Below are 19,598 nucleotides of genomic sequence, written 5' to 3'. Positions count from 1 at the left end.
GTACAGTATTATGGTTCGATACACATTACACAAGTAGGTGGTGCTTTTACTTAAACATACTTCATCCTGCTCAGATTTCCCCCACCACAAATACAGTTCTCCAAGTTTCAGTATGATGATGACATAATTTAAAATAATTCATATTTAAAAAAGTACACCACTAAAAAGAAAAAGAAAACAAAAGGAAAGGAATAGACCTTTAGCATTTAATATATTAAAAAGCTTAATCTTAAGCACAGTGCAGTATTAAATAAAACAATAAAATCCAAGCCATAACTGAAATTATTACAATCATATATGATGAAAATGGGTTAAACTGAGAATAGGCAACTGGCTTAGTATAAAGGCTTTCCATTAGGATAAAGGTAGGCTCTGCTATAAAAAAAGATATTTAAGGGATCTCTGAAGTGATATCTCAGTCTTACACAGCCAATTAGAGAAAGTTTTTGATTCCAAAGAAATGGTAACAGGTCAGTAAAAGAATGTCAACCTAAGATCCCTAATCAAATCCTAGAAGTGACCAGCAGCTACTCACCTGATTATCTCTTCTGCTTACTGGGAATACACAGGAAAGAGGATTGGATTTTACAGAGAGTTTGCATACTACATAAAGACCTTTTGCATGGCTCTTGACAACAGACAGGGAGAACAGCTTCATAGAATTCAGCTATGCAGCTATGCAAGACCTTGTGCAAATGAAGTTGCAGGGGTTGGCATAATGGTTAAAGTGACCTCACAGACACAGTGTACAAGGTTTGATTCTCACCTTTGAGGGGGAAACTGTCTAGGTTTGAAATGTCCCACAAGAGCAGCTAGCCCAGTATTTATCTATAAACTTATGAGTGCATAAGCACATGGAAATGATGCAGCATGACTGAGTAAGGGAATAAATAAATGCTACAATTCATACACATCAATGCAAGAGCATGAATGCATCATTACACAGACTTATACAAAGAGAAAACATGCCGAAAGATATGCAATGTATCTTTTAACCATGTTCACAGTTGCAGAACAGTGCTCTCAGCAGTGAATGATTGTTTCAGTCAACACCAGTGCTGACCAGGTTGCACATCTTCAAAACCTTAGGGCTTGGAAACAATACAGACACCAGCTGACATTTCCTGGCTGAATAATAGATAGTGGATATACACAGATATTAAAGGTGATGACATAACTACTGTACTAGGCATGTATTTCTGTGGCCCATCAGAGAGAATTTGTGCATCTTTTACTGAAATACTCATGTTATCCATTTTATAATCAACAGCATATTTTGTCATTTAGAGTCTATTTTCCATTTCCACATCTGAGAAAAACAATTTAAAAAGTGGCCCCATTTAAGAGCTCTGTAGGAGACCATTGGTTACCTTTATCAGGACAAACAGGTAAACCCCTATGCAACCCTCACTTGCTGTATTCTGTTGCTTAAGCAGTTTCCCCCATTACAGTTTGTATGGTAAGCAAGTAACGTTTTAGCAATTATTCCCTGATGTGTAATAGTGCTGAATTCCTTAGCTATGGTGAAGGTAACCAACGCATCCCAAAGGAGACCTAAGTTGTTCTTCAGTTATGTTAGGAAATGAAGGAAAATGACCAAAAATACATTGACGTCATCCATAATAACAACATCACATATTATGATCCCTAGGATACTGCCAATATCTTATCAGATAAATTTTCTGATAACTTTATCCCTCATACCCACATTGTTTCTCCCATTATCCCTGAAAGATTAGTTCTCCCTGAAATCTCTTTGGAACAAGTCTCAGAAATCCTGTTGAAGGCTTAAAATATTATTTTCAGGGGACCAGGAAATATACCAGGCTGCCTTTTTATCAATGATGGTTGTGCACTATCCAGACCTCTACAAACTGAGCAATCTCAGCCTAACCTCAGGGTTTGTGACTGACATTTGGAGAATAGCCGTTCTGCCATCCCAAGACAAGGCCGACTCTTTGACAGACCCAAGTATTATAAGCCCATTAATATCACCAGTTCTCTATGCACACAGCAGGACTCACTAATATGAACAAATGATCTATCCCTCAATAAGTCTGGTTTTGTGAAGGGGAGGTCCAGTCTCCTGAATCAACTAAACTTCTCTGAAAGGGTTACAGAAGCTATGGACAAATGGTTTCTCAGTGCATACTGCTTATCTCAATCTGGTCAAGGCTTCAAGCACTATCCTTTGTGCTGATATTATTGAAAATTAAATACACTTAAAAATAACCCAGAACATTGCCTGCTGGATCACAAACTGGTTATACAATAGATCCCAAGTTGTCAAAGTTGCAAGAACCATCTCTGAATCTAAAACTGTAACTAGTGAGTTAGCTTGGGGTTCAGAGTTGGGCCTTCTCCTCTTTAGCATTTATTTTGGAGATACTCAAGCATATATCCCAGAAGTGTGGCTGACTAAGTCTGCTGATAACAACAAAGTGGGCACTATTATCAGCTCATCCACTTATACTAAACAGTTCCAGCAAGAACAGGAATAGCTACATTTGGTGTACTGAAAGCAATCTCAGTCTAAATGCAAAAAAGTGCAGCATAGTACATTTGTCACAAAAGCTGGTCCCACACTTTACATACTATAAATCATACTCCTCTTCAAACAGATATGGTCATAAGAGACCTGGATCCTTATATGGACAATTCTCTCTTATTCAGTCATCATGTTTCCATCATAGTTAGGAAATCCTTCTATTTAGCTCAGTTAATTTCCAAGGGAAAATTAATCATGTTTCCATCATAATTAGGAAATCCTTCTATCTAGCCCAGTTAATTTCCAAGGGAAAATGATCAAGATCCAAGGAAATCATCTTACCCCTGTACAGACCCTTATCAGTCCCATAATCGAATACAATAGCCCCTTTGTGTGTAAAAATCAAAGCAAATCACTCAACTGGAAAAGCTCCAAAAGTTTCTAGCCAATAAAATTAAAGGTCTTAAATCATTCAAGTATCGCAACAAATTAGCACAACTTTCCTTATAATCAGTAGTGAACCACCTGCTATAACATGACATATATCTTACTTTTTGAGCCATGAAAGACTCAATTGTACTTGACCTCCTATTTCTTCACAAAGTAGTGGCAAATATCTGAACTAGGAAGTTAAATCTGCACCAGTAAATATACAAGATTTCCTTCATGGTCAGATTCCAAACTCGATCTATTCCCAGGTTATGGAATAATTTACCTCTACAGGTCAAACACAGTACTACCATGGCAACCTTTAAAGTTAGTCTTGGTGACTAGATGGGTAGACCCCCCCCCCCCGGGTTACCACATTTGGCTGTGCTTGTTTTTGGGGTGATTATAAATAGTGCTCATAAACAATGGTGGCTTCTTTTAAATGTACATATTTAAAACTGTGTACGGGTCGGCATCTAATAATTCCTGTGATCGCTTGTTTAGTAATGTTTGCATGTCCCTAACAATATGTCCATCATCAAGTTGCCAAAGGTATGTGCTAAAATCCAGTTAAGGACCAGAAATAGGCAATATCAGCTCAACATTTATTAAATTGTTCCATCACTATTCATTTTAATACAGTTCTTGAAGTGAAAATAAACAAGGGTACTAAGAAAACCCCACAAGGACACAAGAAGGACATGCAGACTTCATGCCAAAGACATTCCTTCTGAGTACTGTACTACAGAATTCCAGAACAGAAAATCCATGTTAATAGCATTACACACTCACTCAAAATTAAGGAATAAAGTAGTGTAGAGATAAAGGGAGGAGAATGACCTTAATTCTGCAGCTGCAGCAAAAGTGACAAGCTGCTTAATCTTCAGAGGCCTAACTTCGTTAATAATTAAGAAAGGAGAAATAAAGAGCAAATGCCTAAAAAGTGGGCACACACAACCCTTTATTACTGTTAAGCATGTGGTAGTCAACTTGTACCATGTTGCACAATACTAATTATATGCAGGTCTGTTGTTTGTCATTGCTATTTTGCCTTTTTTGTTACTTTACTGTAAATGACTGTAACTGAAAAACATTCTTGAATCAAGTTTACTTAGCTTAGCAAAGAAATCCATAAAAAAATGCACACATATATACATATTAAATTAACGACAGATATTAAAATTAAAGAATTCCAAATTTATAATGAAATCTTTCCTTAGCTAAGTGACACGAAAAAAATATACAGAAGCCTAGACTTTTCTGCATAGGCTAATTGAGGACAACACCCATGATCCTTCAAGGAAAGCTGAAATGCTACATTCCCTAGAAAAAGACATTCCATATGGGAAGGCCTAAGCAAGGCTACATTTCCTTGAAAAAAGACGTCTCATGTTTAGTGAGATCTAGGTAAGGCCACACTCCCTAGAAAAAGACATCCCATGCCTTTGGAGGCGTAAGTGAACATTCATTGTGTCTAATGACAGTTTAGGGGAAGGGTACAGTAACAAGCAACAAGAGGAATGATATCCTTGTCTATGGTATCAAAAGGTCTAGATGATCAGAAACAAAAATAATAATAAAGCTCAGTTCTGGTAGCAGCTTTTCATTAACTCATAGGTCAATGAAGCCTGAAATTTTCAGGCCATCAGAAAAATGTAAAGGGGCTAACATGATGATATATGCTCAGGACACAAGCTAGATAAACATATATATATATAAAATACGGTCCAAAAAGACCCAGTTCTGAAATTAAAATACGACTGAAAACTTAGCATGCTGGACATTTAAGGTCCTTGGCCAAACAACAGGTTTGACTTAATGACAATGTTTCAGAAAATAATGTAAAGGACGCACTGACACAGTGAATATACAAGTTCAACGTTTTTGTTTTCAATTGCATGTCAAACGGGAAAAAAAACTTTAAACACACTAGAAAGTGGTATTTCATATAAAAAAAAAAAAACAAATTAAGCTACCTACAAAACAAACTTTGTAAGTTAGCTTTTTGCCTGCAATAAAACATTACTCACAAACATTAACATTCTCACCGATTGAGAAACTGTCTCATAAAATGAGTTCAGAGAAACAATATACCCAAAAGAAAACCCAGCATTTCACTTGACTTTGTGCAAGTCCCTGCCTTACAGGAGAGACACTGACTGAACACAATTTTACACAACAACCCCTGTGGTGGCACCTATCACACTGCAACACAAATATGTGTTAACTGAGGACCTGCCATTTTCCAAAAGGCCAGTTTTTAGAAAGATACCTGTTGCTGGAAAATAAAGACAATGGGCATTTCACTTGGAACAAGACAGGAATAAACAGTCAAACACAAACACATTTTTACAGATTATACCAAACCTACCAAAGAGTGCAATGGACCTTCATAATTTGGAGATGATGGTACCTGTCCCCCATTCCTGGACCAAACAGCTGTGCCTGCTAATGAGAACAAAGGGAGCATTAGATTTGCATTTACTAATTGTATCAAGTTAAATGAGCAAAACAAATAAGCAATTTATTTTCCTTTTCTCACACACTGATTACAAAGGTTAGAAATCATGTACTGCTATAACATAAAAGTAGAACAACTCATCTCCATATTAGTTAAGTGCACATGTATCACACTTTTTTCTTGAGCTGCACAATTGGTAGGTACAAAATATAGGCATCAAAAGTGGGCAAAATGAATACCAGAAAAACACCCTTCTATTATAAAGCAAGACTGCCTATGTAATCCAGGAGGAACTGCATATTATGTTTCTTTATATGCATCAGTTAAATTCTACTTAATAGGACCGTAATGCTGTCTTAATATTTATTTTACTTATTAATTTTATGTATTTTACATTTGTTAACCAGGGGTGTCTGACTGAGCCGAAAAGGCCCTTTTTCAGCAGAGGCCAGGGGAGAAATGCTCCACACAGAAAAATAATTACAGATACATTTAGATATTTAGACATGATCAGTATACACACAAATTACAAGAGACATGTTTTTACAGTGGTATGCAGCACATCAACAGTTACAGTGGAGAGAAGAAACAAGAAAACATTAATTTAAAAATAAAGGTAATTAATAGATTTGTGGCGTAGAGCTGAAATTTGGAACATAGGTAGAATACATACATAGTACATAGGTACAGTACATAGAGCCGTGGTGGTGCAGTGGTTAGCATTGTTGCCTCACAGCAAGAGGTTCTCCTGTTCGATTCTCGGCTGGAGCTACTTCTGTGTGGAGTCTGCTTGTCCTCCCTGTGGTTGAGTGATGTTTAAAGATATGCAGGTAGGTGCGTGCATGAATGGGTGTGCCTTCTTTGAAGGTTGGGTGTCGGGCTGGCAACACGGCACTGTACAATCCACTGCCAATCATTAGCAGACTGGAGTTCCGCTGTGGCGACCCCTAACAGGGAAAAGCCGAAAGACATTAGTTACATAGGTACAGTACATACATTGTACATTAGCCAGTGTTTGTGAATAAGAGTGAAAACTGTTATCAAGTACTCTAGGCTTAGTATGAGGGTCTGAAATAATGAAATTAATATTATAAAAAAGCTTTACAGCACTTCCCAGTTCTCATTTTAATGTACTGTTCTTTCATTTGAGAACATTAATGCAACTCATTTGACTATATACTCATCATGGGCATCAGCAAATCAGCAAGACCAATGTTAACATCAGTTCTGCCTAAGTATATCACAGTACGAAAGGCATCGGAGGAGACCATGAGAGTGTTGGAGTGATCAGCACGACCAATGTTAACGTCAACTCTGCCTAAGTATGTCATAGTACGAAAGGCATCAGAGGAGACCATGAGAGTGTTGGAGTGATCAGCATGACCAATGTTAACGTCAGTTCTGCCTAAGTATATCACAGTACGAAAGGCATCGGAGGAGACCATGAGGGTGTTGGAGTGATCAGCATGACCAATGTTAACGTCAACTCTGCCTAAGTATGTCATAGTACGAAAGGCATCGGAGGAGGCCATGAGGGTGTTGGAGTGTGTAGCTAAGAAAGAGGGGTCCCGCTGTCACCATTACATTTTCAGCAGACAAGGACTACCTAATCTGCGCTTTAAGTGCTTTTATCAGCCTACCTCCCCCTCTATTTCAGACCCTCTCACCACATATCTGCATATGTTTAGCCCCCAGATTCCCACTCCACAATCCATTATAGTAGCCACTTCCATAAATCCACAACCTTCTTTGTGGAGAAGTACTTTAGCAGAGCCAGGAGTAGTTAATCCATTCAGTCAACTGCATGTGCCCCCTGCTTCCTCCTCTGTCCCTTCCTGTACAAGATGACCCCTTCATATATAAGGTTATGCACTCTCTGATATTCTTTGTCTCATCTGATTTCCAGTGAGAAGGATGCATCTCCTTTAGTATTTAGCGACATCCTTTTCCTCCTTGCTATGCACCTTTCTCTATGTTTTCCTTGGATGTCTTCCAACAGCCTCATGCCCATTTTCCTTATATGGATTCCAGAGCTCAAAGTATGGTCTGATCCAAACCTGGAAGAATGACAGTTTATCCCTTTGTTTCTGAAGACTATGCATCTGAGAATATGCTCCAGCATTCTGTTTTCTACAGCCACTGACCACTCACTCTTCTCCTGATTGTCCAGTCCAGGTGTGATAAACACTCGCAGCTCCTTTTCCTGCACTGTTGTCATCAGATCCACTGCATCCAGCAGATACATCACATGAGGTTTGCTGTAGTCCATATGCAGTTCTCTGTATTTATCTGCAATGAACCACAATTTCAAACTTTCTGTTCAGCCTTTCTGACTCATACCTTGGATGCTTCTCTCCACGTTCTAGTCATCAGTGATTGGGATAACCCTGCCCTCTGTTCACTCAGGTATGATTGCAACAAAAATACTGACTGACTGGAACTAGGATTGGCTCCTGCAGTACCCAGTAATTAACTATTATTGTTGACATTGTCCTTCTCACCACAACTGTCTGTGTTCTGCCCTTCAACCAAGCAGATAACCATTTCTTACCTCCCATTAGCAACACTTCCAGTTTTCCAATCAGCCACCAATATGAGACCAAGCCAAATGTCCTGGTGAAGTCTAAGGGGACCATGTCTACCAACATTCTCCTGTCATGCTAGTGATCTAGTAATAGAAATGGAACAAATCTGACAGAAAGCATATTCTTGCCAAGACCCCATCTTATTTGTAGTCATTGAGATGATTGTCATCTGGGACAGTAACCATTCATGGAGAGAAAATCAAATTTTCTACATGATGTCCCCTGTCATGTCTCTTAACAGGTGATACGTTTGCAGATTCCAGATTTGTCCTGCTCATGCCTACCCATTTTTGAGTACATTAGTTTCTCTTTTCAAGTCTTTAGTGACTGGTTGAAGATCTCTGTCAGTGGATCTGTCAGCAAACTTGTCAGATTCACAAGGAATTACCTCATTAGTTTCTTCTGTTATGGGAGATGGTTTTCTTTACACATTTCCTTGTCTATCCTAGTGTGTATCCACTGCTGTCTACACTTTGCTTAGAACATCACCCCCCCCATATCCTTGTTTTCCTCTGTGAAGCATTCAATAGTGCATTCATTCAGTGGCTGTATTTTTCTCACTGCTCTGGGGGAACTTCCTGACACTTTCTTCAGTCTGGCCAGGACAGTCCTTTCTTTCCACTCTTCTGCTGTATGCATCAGAAAGCCTTTATTCTCCTTTGCAATCCACTCTGCCAACTGCCATTTAATGTGTGCCTTTGTTGCCCTCACCTCCTTTATCGCTCTTCAGCTTGTCACCTTGTCGTGTGCCTCCTTCTCCTTCCCGTGCCCTCTGCTCCACCTCCAATATGCCCTACCCATTGCCTTAGCAGCTTACTAGCCTCATATGCCTAAGCTGCCACACTGGCATTCTACTCCTTCTGCCTTTTAGCCTCTTCCTCAGACCCTTGCTTGTGTTCCTGAGTTCTCAACCCCTGACTTACTGCCACAGCATGTGACTTTGTTTCCAGTCTCCTAACTCATCTTTGACCTTGCCTCCAGCTCTCCTAAAATCTATACTGTTGTTACTGTGTGTGAATTCTGACCATTCCCCATTCAAACTACAGTGTTAACTAATGGTGACTCCATGTGAGCATTCATAATCCTGTTCTGAAATAATTAGGACCATACCCACATCTGTATCCTGTCTCACACCAACTGGCTGAGCCACTCATGGTTCAGGACTTCACATGACTCCTGCTCCCTTCACCTTGGAGCTTGGAATCTCCCAGTCAGCTGCTAGCAGTCTCAGATTTCACCAGGAGTATTACTGTCTTCCTCCTACCTTACACTTTCATTCTCTAGTCTCTCATTTTCCACCACTGAATTGTCTGGGGACAATACACTGTACTGATCCACTAGCTCCCTCTTTTCTCTAGCTGAACTATAAGGTCATTTAACCAAGGTTGTGATTATACCTGTTTTCTTGCCCCATTCATGGAGAGGTGCTCTTTCTGCTCTCTGACCTCACACTTGAATTATTCTTTATGCAGAGTGCTTCTCCACCTGCATCTCTCCCTTCCCAGTCATTCTCGAACAGTGTAAACACGGGCATCTCCAAGTCCCACCCTCTCTTCTTACTACCCCATGTTTCTGTGATAGCAACAGAATCTGGGCATCCCCAACTGCACCTCGCCCTACAGTTCTCTATCTTCATACCCAGACTCCTATCAGTGTTAAGAATATACACACCAGACATGTTCCAATACATCATTGTTTGTTCTTTTGCTACACTCCCCTCTATTTTCAGCTTTTGTCTCCTGTCAAAATACCTAGTACCTTCTTCTGCTTTGTCACACTCCCACTCCCTATCATCTTACTGGAAAAATATGAAAGTCGATCTGCGCCTTTTCATCTCGGCACTAGGCCATATTAGCTAAAATGTGGTATACTGGTCTCTCATTTCTGAATACCCACATCCTAATTCCAGTGCTACACCCTTCTCCCTTGTCCAGTACCACAGGCAGCCATTATCCTTATCAATCTTTTCTCTCTCCTCTCCTCTGTTTCCTCACTGTTCTGGCTGCCAGCACAGGTAAAACTCAGAACAGCACTTTTAGACCGCCACTCTTTCTCCTGAGATCTATCTCTGCTACATCCCTTCCCCTGCCTGCTTTCTTTTCAGCTGCCTCTTCTGACAGGTTACTAAGTCTACATGCACCATATGCATCCATCCATCCAACTTAATGACCACCATGTCTTACTAAGTCTAAACCCTAATAAGTGTATCACTGAAATATGCTCTGTCTCCTCTCCCTTAATAAGACCCTTAACCTTTTAGTGACTGAGTCCCAGACAGCCAAAACCCTCTTCTCTGCCCCCACATTAGATCTGTTGCTTCACAATTCCGGCCTCACACTATACCACTTACCTATAACTTTTGCCCTAACACTCCACACATGACTATACCACTTCTCCCCTGACACTTCCACACATGACTATACCACTTCTCCCCTGGACTTCCACACATGACTATACCACTTCTCCCCTGACACTTCCACACATGACTATACCACTTCTCCCCTGACACTTCCACACATGACTATACCACTTCTCCCCTAACACTTCCACACATGACTATACCACTTCTCCCCTAACACTTCCACACATGACTATACCACTTCTCCCCTGACACTTCCACACATGACTATACCACTTCTCCCCTGACACTTCCACACATGACTATACCACTTCTCCCCTGACACTTCCACACATGACTATACCACTTCTCCCCTAACACTTCCAAACATGACTATACCACTTCTCCCCTAACACTTCCACACATGACTATACCACTTCTCCCCTGACACTTCCACACATGACTATACCACTTATCTACAACTTCTCCCCTAACACTTCCACAAGTGACTATACACCATATCTATAACTTGTCCCCTCCCACTTCCATCACCCAGCCCTTCTCTCTCTTGTGGGGATGGTTCCCTCATTATGTTGCATCTGACCCCTTCTCATCTTTCCTGTGCTCTTCCTAAAACACCCTCTACTATTCTGTTTCTTTTGCCACCCTCAGCCTGCTGAGTATTCCTCCTTACACATTTCCTACACTGATTCTAGCATGGCCACAACTGGCACGCTTTCCCTTTCATCGCTTGTCATTGCTGTCTGCATCTGTCATTCTGTCTTGACTTCTTTTTCCTTGGCCTCCCTTTTTGTGGCTGCATCTTCATCTCCCTCCTTACTCTATTACATCAGACTTGGTGTATTCCTCTTTAACCTCTACTCATACTCCTGCCCTGTTCCTTTTTACCTCTACATTTTCCTAGACCATCCTATTTATTGACCTCCTTCTGCCTCATCTTCTTCAGTTCTAATCCATTCTTATCCCTGAACTGCATAACAAATGTGAGAGATATGACAAGATAAAAGGTAATTATGTGTTGGGGAGCAGGCAGGGACTACTTAAATTACTGTAAAATGTCAGTGCTTTACTTATTCCATGTTGTTATTAACTTTGTCTTTTACAGAGCTTTTCTATCCAGGCCTGCACTGAAAAGGAGCTATCTTGCCTAGTCAGACTTTCTTGGTAAACAAATACAAATAAATTAAATAAATGAATAAATATGGGACATGAGAGAACCATATGCATTGGCATTTTGAGGTTCCTAGTTCCTTCTCAACCTCTCAGCTGTGTATTCTTCTGAAGTATTTTGCCCAGATACATTACTTCGGGCTGAATTAAGTCTGCTACATTTTACCATTCTTACAAACCTACAAAGCACATTTTGTTATGTTTTTTACCCCACACAGTCTGCTTGTAGATCTTTCAGCTATCAGCAAAGAGGTGTACTTTCCCCATCTAGTTCCTCAATAAAACTGCTTAAAAACATTATAAAGAAATCGTTCCAAAAATGAATCATGTATTACTTCACTAGTAATACTGTATTGTTCAAAGTGCACTCTGATTTACATAAATCATCCGCTGTGTCTTGCCTCTCATTCTCCTGCCTCATCTATAGTCTGGGAACCATGAGTCACACCTAGTTTGCTAAGTTGCCTTTTCTTGGAGGGTGTAGTTCTGTTAGATTCCATTAAACATCTTACTAAATTCTATGTAGACAACATCTGGAACTTTATTCCTGACCTGGTTATTTAGAGTCATCCAGTCAGGAAAATATATTGGATTTATCTGACATCATTTTATAAGTCTGAATCCATGCTGCTGTGACAATTCTGCTTACCTTCCCTTTACACATACAGTCATTTGTTTCATTCTTTCAGACGTTTCCATACATTTCTCACAGCCAAGGCCACACTGTATTGTCCACAGTTTCCAGCCTCTACTTTGCTTATGTGTTAATGAAGGGTTACCATGTCTTCCCTCATCCTGGTACTTAATTACTATGCATTCTTCCTATGATTTTTTTAAAAAAGTACTCAGAGGTGTCAACAAATCTTCACTCAGTTATTCCAAAATTCTCAGGTGAACACAACCACATGCACCATACAGAATGATAACACACCCACGTGCATCATACAAAACGATTTTATTAAAAAATAATTGCAAATTGAAAATGGCAAGACAGGGCTTTTTTCAATGCACAGATTATCATCCTTTATTTTTTGAGATTGCCACAGCAGTAGTATCCCTTTCTTCTTGTAAATGCACAGACACTAATCGCATGTTGCCCGTGCTGTCACCATAGTACTAGCTTTACAACCCCCATCTACAACTCAAAACATTACATGCTGCATACTGGTGTGAAACTGAGTTCCCACAAAACATGAACTTCAACTCTTCTAAATCTAAAATACTAACTTTAGGCCAATTGTTATTCTTTCACCACTATCAAATCTTCTAGAAAAATGTATCCATGTTACAAAGACATGCATCTGGAGCATTTCTACCTGGGCTTCCGCTGAAAATTGGCTCCGTTCCAAGTCGGACTTTCCTGGTTAACAAATGTTAAATTAATAAATAAATAATAATAAATCCATAAACAACTTTTTCAATACCTACTAGACAATAATCTCTCTCCCACCCAACATGGATTCACACCAGCACACAACACTATCACTGCCCTACTATCCTTTACTAACACTGTCAACAAAGCTTGTGACTCAGGAAACTTTGTCTCTTCTCGGTTCTAAGATCTATCCGAAGTCTTTGACACTGTTTCCCACCCAAACTCTTATCCCAACTATCTGTTCTGGGCTTAACTGAAGCATTCTTACAATGGTTCATTAGCTATCTCTCTAACAAATGCTAATCTGTCAAATAGAACTCTATCTTCTCTCCTTACTTACCAGTCAGAAGTGTGGTACCCCAAGGCTCAATACTAGGTCCACTCCTCTTCAACATTTTTATTAACCATCTTAATACTACCCACCAAACAAGCCACCATTATGCAATATGCCAGTGACTCTAGATTAATCTCCTCTACCATGAATCTTTCTCATCTACAGAGCTTAACTCAAGAAGCATTCAATTCCATTGAGTCTTACCTCAACAACCATCTTAACCCCAAAAAACGCTAAACTTCTACTATTTTTACCAAAACAATTTTCTCCAGATACTTCTAGCTTTGCTATTACTTCTCTAAACAATACTTCAGTCAATGTGGTTTCACACACAAAACTGTTAGATGTAACTATTGACAACAATCTTAAATTTGACCTGCATATTAGCAACAACATAAAAACAAGTAATCAAAAATTGGGCATGATGTATAGGGCTAATAAATTCATCTCCAACTCCACAAGAGTAACCCTTGCCACCACCTATCTCTTACCCTCCCTTCTATATGTTTCACCTATCCTAACCAATATTCACTCTTCCCTCAAAGCAAAACTTAGCCAATGTTATAATAAATTTGCCACAGGGCAGGCCCACTGCTCTCACCATTGCTCTGCTCTCAAGTCCCTAAATTGGATCAAACTACTCCACCTTCTCACCTTTAATCTAATAACACTAAAACACAAAATATTGTACTACAACTCATTTTCACAAACTATATCATCAATACTTCAATATTATATTCCATCTCGTGGTCTACACTATTCTCACAAGTATCTACCGTCTATTTCAAACCTCAAAGTTCTAACAGGGTTGGTCTGTGCTCTCGCTCTGTTGCCAAACCATGGAATAGCATTCCAGAATCAATCAGACTTATACCCAGCTACTACTCCTTCAAGTCTAGGCTGAAGGAACATCTAACCAGTAATTGGATCTGTCCATGCTCCACACGATCTTAGTACTCTTTTCTATTCCCTTTTCTCCAGTCTTAATAGACTTTTCCTTGATCTATTCCACTTCCCTTTTTGCATGACCTACTTTGTAGACTAACCTTTCTATAATTCCTTAACCTTATAATGTTCCTTCTCTCTATTCTTACACTAACCTTTATCTATCCCAGAAATCATAACTGAAATTTAATACGCAAGTCTCTTGCCAGAAAGTGTATACAGTTTTATGACTTACTACTTATTCTGCAATATATTTTTCATGCATTATAATGTGACATATATATTAGGAACTCTCTTCTATCTTCTTTATAATATATGCTCAGCTTTATTGCTTGCTTTATATTTGCTTATTTTCTTTGTTTATTGTATCCACACATTGTACTCCTGTGTGATTGTTTTAAGCTTTGTAACCAATGTTGATTGCAATTGCATCTTGAACATTTCTCCCCAGGCCTCCACTAAAAATTGGCTTCATTCCAAGTCAGACTTTCCTGGTAAATAAATGTTAAATTAAAAAAATGAAATTAACAAATTACGTTTAAATTGTATTGTGGAGCATTTCTCCCCAGGCCTCCAATGAAAATGGGTTCGCACCCAGTTGCACTTTCCTGGTAAACAAATGTCAAATAAATAAAATAAAAAGAAATAAAATCGAACCTACTATGATTCAAGTTAGAGGGCTACTAAATCAACAGTATACATGGGCTACAAGGTTAAAGGTGTAGTACTCTGTACCTCTCTGCCTCTGTGTTTGAAGAGCACAGTGCAACACACACCTTGCTGGGTCATCCTTACAAAAGGTCTGTTACAGTACAGGTGGCCCACAGACTATCATTTAGGAACACACTATAATTAGCATGTTGCATAAAAACATGCCAGCACTTTTCTTAGTGATGTTTTTTTTGTTTTTTTTTTTTGAATGAGGTTCAATGCTGCTTTCTTTTTCAGATTATGTTGTCATACAGTCATCATTACCTGTGAGAGAAGGTGGTGAACCAACCGGTGTTGAAGGATTTGATGAGAAGCTATTGTTTGTGTGGTCCGGTGAATAAATCTGAATAAAAAAGAGGAAAAATAGAATAGAACTGTTTCAGCACTACATCACCAGAAGACAAGCAAATAATCTATGTGGGGAAGAAGATTAAATGAAAAAAAAAGATCCACATGTAATTACATCAAACAAAAGCTTTTGACAAAATTTTTAAATTTCTATTACTATAACAATGTATACTGGTAAGTAAACTGTTATGTGTCAAATCAAATTCAAATTTATATAAATTTATATGAAGAAGTAACAGAACATATACAGTTTGCAGCTTTACAAGTGGCATATTCTTTCAGAAACAGAGTAAATAGGGTAAATCTACAATTGCTTCCATAAATTTGAGAATTAGACATATTGAATAAATAATAACATCCCAATGGGCAATTAGACAAGCTATGTTTTGCTTACAGGTCAATTCACACCACCATTAGCACAAATATGAAAATTATATATTTAAAAAACAATACATCTCGAAGAGCAGGTCCATCCCTGGTAACAGCATTACTGACCATATGCAGCTTGGCATCTATAGCTTTCTGAGGCTACTAGTCCCTCCCAATAAATTCATAATACTCTGTATCAGGACATTCCAGTCCAGATCTCTATAATACCTGCAAGGCAGCAATAAGAAAACTGACCTCCAGAGCAAGTTAGCAAGGGAAGGGGATGCTGGGTGGTTATATTACCAAGGATGGGGCTCCTCATCTAGATATTTCATTATGGTAAGTACACAACTTTCATTTCTAGTATGAGGAGACTCATCCACAGTAAAAGCAACACAGAATCCCAAGCTCACCAACATGGGTGGTCTCCTTCATAGAAACATTTATCACTGTGGCCCCAAAGGAAAACCCAGACCTAGAGAACACATCAAGCTTATCGATTAGCAAAGATGTCCAGTGAAGGTCACACTGCTGCTGCTGCTGCTATGGTGCACGTGTTTGTGTATGTATGTGTATTTTTCCCTACCCTAAGGCATAGCGATCCCATAGTTGACTGTAATTGGTAACATTAGGTACCAGATTCCTTGCTATTCTTAACTCCCATGCTCCCAGCCGCTCTGTTAGAACCAAAGTTAATATCGCACCATGGCTTTCTAAAGATACCAAAACCAAAATTTCACTCAGAAACAAAGCATGGGCCACCTACTGAAAAACAAAAGCCCCACTTGATAAACTAAGATTCAGACAGCTAAAGAATGACACCAAAAAATCCATAACCTTAGACAAAAAGAACCACTGTTACCATCTACTGCAAAAACACCAAAACAAACCTCAAACGTTCTGGGCAGGAATAAACAAACTAATCCACCCCAGCCAAACCGCCACTGCAACCCCCTCAGCTTCCCAACATAAATCCCCAGGAGACAGTGCTAATAACTTCAACAGCTTCTTCACAGAGACTATCCAGTCTCTAGCCAGTCAACTCTCTCCCAATGGCTCTAATTATAATGCAGCCACACCCAGTACCCAAACATACTTTACCTTTCAACTTGTTCCTACTAAACTTATTCATGCCCTACTTAAGAAACTAAGACCCACCACCCTGGCTGCCGACCTCTTCCCAGCAGACTATCTGCAAAAGGCTGTGACACCATAGCATACTCTATCTTAATCTTGATCAACAGAGCTATATCTGAAGCTACTGTACCCACTATATGGAAACTCTCCCATGTCATACCTCTCCACAAAGGAGGGAGCTCCACTGAATTGTCAAACTTTAAACTTATAGCTATTCTGTAACCTCTAGCTAAAATGATGAAGAAGTGTGTACACATACAGCTCATGCACTACCTCACCACAGAACAAGCTATTGGCAAACTTTCAGCATGGCTTTAAGCCACACCACAGTACTACTTCTGCCCTCCTCTCTTTCTCTAACGTCATTAACCACAACCGCAATAATAACAAACTACCCTCAACACTCTTTCTAGATATATCCAAGACTTTTGAGATGGTTGACCACAAAATGCTTATAAATACCTTGAAGGCCTTCTCCTTAAACAACCACACACTCCAATGGTTTCAATCCTACCTGTAGGGCAGGCAACAGGCGGTCCTATGGCAGGACAAGCTATCAGCTCGCCTACCCATCACATTAGGAGTCCCCCAGCGCTCGATACTAGGACCCCTTCTTTTCTCCATCTTTATCAACGACCTTCATTCAGTCATCCCAGATGCTACCTGCATTCAATATGCGGATGACTCACCTTGATTTGTTCTGACACCTCACCAGCTACTTTATTCAGATTAACTCAAAATACTTTCAATACAGTGGAAAAATGGCTCTCCAGTCAACAGCTAATCCTAAACCCCAACAAAACTAAGCTGCTCCTTTTCTCCCCCACATGCCGAACCCCCCTGCCATACTTCAACATAACCACTAACAATGGCACTACCATCTCCCCAGAAGCCCAAACTAAACTACTGGGTGTCATAATTGATAACAACCTGAAGTTTGATGCGCATATCAATCAAACTATCAAAACCATTAATAAAAAACTTGGCTCTCTTTACAGAATCAAACCTTTCCTTACCCCACTTGCTAGGACTGCAATTGCCCATTCCCATCTACTATCAACTCTTCTCTATGCCTCACCTCTACTCTCCAGCTTAAACAAAACAGATCTTAATAAACTATCATCCTGTTATAACCACATTTCCAGATTTGCTACTGGCACAGCCTACCGGACACACCACTTTCACAACCTAAATCGCCTAGGATGTCTTGAACTGCCTAGCTTACTGCAGTTTAACCAGCTAATAGTGGCACATAAAGTCCTTTACTAACCAGAAAATACACTTGCACTAAAAAATATTATCAGCCCCTACACCAGCACCTGGCCACTGCGATCATCCACTAGACTCCTAGTTCAAACATACAAATCCAACTACTCAGCTGGGGACTCTCTGTTTGCCAACTCCTTTGGAAAAACATGGAACAGGCTCCCAGCTGACTTGACCCTAGAACCCTCACTAGCTCAATTCAAAAACAAACTCAAGAAATACTTCAAAACTCATTGGTTATGTCCTTGCACTAACCCCTGACTAGTGACCTGCCTATTTCTTAGGTGCCTTACCTTCAACTACTTCTAACTTTTTTCTTCCACTCCATTTCAGGAAGGGACAATTGTATAACTGCTGCTCAATGTGTCTTAAACCTGAATGTAATGTTATGTACATATAACTTTGAAAATAATGTTATGTTTTGTAAAGTGTTTTATAATAAGTTAGAACTATATGTACTAAATGTTGGTATTGCTTATGACTGTAATCTGCTTGAAAATAGCATTTACTAAATGTTCAATGTGTATTACTATCTTGGAGCTTTTCTCCCAGGGCCTCCACTGAAAATGGACATATATCCAGTCAGACTATCCCGGTCAACAAATGTAAAATAAAATAAATAAATAAATAAATAAACATGGGGTGCGATGGACATAATCCCTTGTATGAAGTGGGGAGCAAAGTCTTCCAAAGAAAAACAATTACATTTATCTGACTTTTCTGCTCTTTGCCCAGTTATAAAAGTCACTTTTGTACATAATTTAAATTCACTGAATTACCCACACAATACAATCTTATTTTATGGCATGAGTCAGAAAGAGCAAGCAGGGAGTACGACACTAGATGATAATACCCACATCACAGCCAAAAACGAATACTCAGAAATAGTTAGAATAACATTCACATTACAATCACACAGTGGGAAGTTGTGAAACATAAACCTAAAGTGAACAAACACAGAAGTGGACAACAGTAGACATGAGTGAAACATCTAAAGCATTACACACACACGTAAAAAGGCAAATGCTAGATTAAAAACAACAGTATTTACAAAAGAGAATATAACTGCCAAAAGGGAGTAAACTGCTATAAACCTGCCAACCAAGTAACACATACCTAGCTAAGACAAGAAGGGACTTTGAAATTGTAAACATGCATTACAACATGACAGAGTACAGCACCGGCTGTCTTAATGTAGCTGATCACATCTAAATTTAATGGACTGATCTCTAATACATATCTGCTATCCATATTCTACTCCCCTATAAACTAACCCGCCTGTGTTAGTCTCAGGGAAAAAAAGCTAATAAACTATACCTAAAAAGGAAGAAAACAAACTATTCAGTCAGCAAATGTATACTGTCACCAGCAAACATCTTCTACATTGCTCCCTTGGACTTTCAGAAATTAAATACAGCTAAAAAGAAACAAAATAAATAGCCAGAGGGGTTTGTATATATGACTAATTTGCATTACTAAATACTTACTAATGTTGAACTATCTTTTCAATATCAAAAACTTATTAATTCAAAGACATCTCTCTACTGTGAAAGTTGTAATTTAATTGCAATTTATAATCCATAATACAGTCAAATCTGTTTATACCTACCACGGCTGAGCA

At 39.2% G+C, this 19,598-nt stretch overlaps 1 protein-coding gene across 12 annotated transcripts in view; it reads right to left on the bottom strand.

Moving 5' to 3' along the window:
• The window catches only part of TCF4 (transcription factor 4), a 2,211,973-nt gene that overhangs the window by 272,989 nt on the left and 1,919,386 nt on the right, over nt 1–19,598 (bottom strand). For all 12 annotated transcript variants that reach the window (XM_044074967.1, XM_044074939.1, XM_044074975.1 and 9 more), the window contains 2 exons: nt 15,122–15,200; nt 5,289–5,365 (listed from right to left, as the gene is read on the bottom strand). In XM_044074967.1, the coding sequence (XP_043930902.1) occupies nt 5,289–5,365; nt 15,122–15,200 (156 nt within the window). The remainder of the gene's footprint in view (nt 1–5,288; nt 5,366–15,121; nt 15,201–19,598) is intronic.

This window comes from Protopterus annectens, chromosome 1.part1, assembly GCF_019279795.1.
Source record: "Protopterus annectens isolate FY-2018-M chromosome 1.part1, PAN1.0, whole genome shotgun sequence".
Classification (NCBI taxonomy): Eukaryota; Metazoa; Chordata; order Ceratodontiformes; family Protopteridae; genus Protopterus; species Protopterus annectens.
The sequence above is the reverse complement of the archived record's forward strand: the minus strand, read 5'-3'. Positions and strand labels throughout refer to the sequence as shown.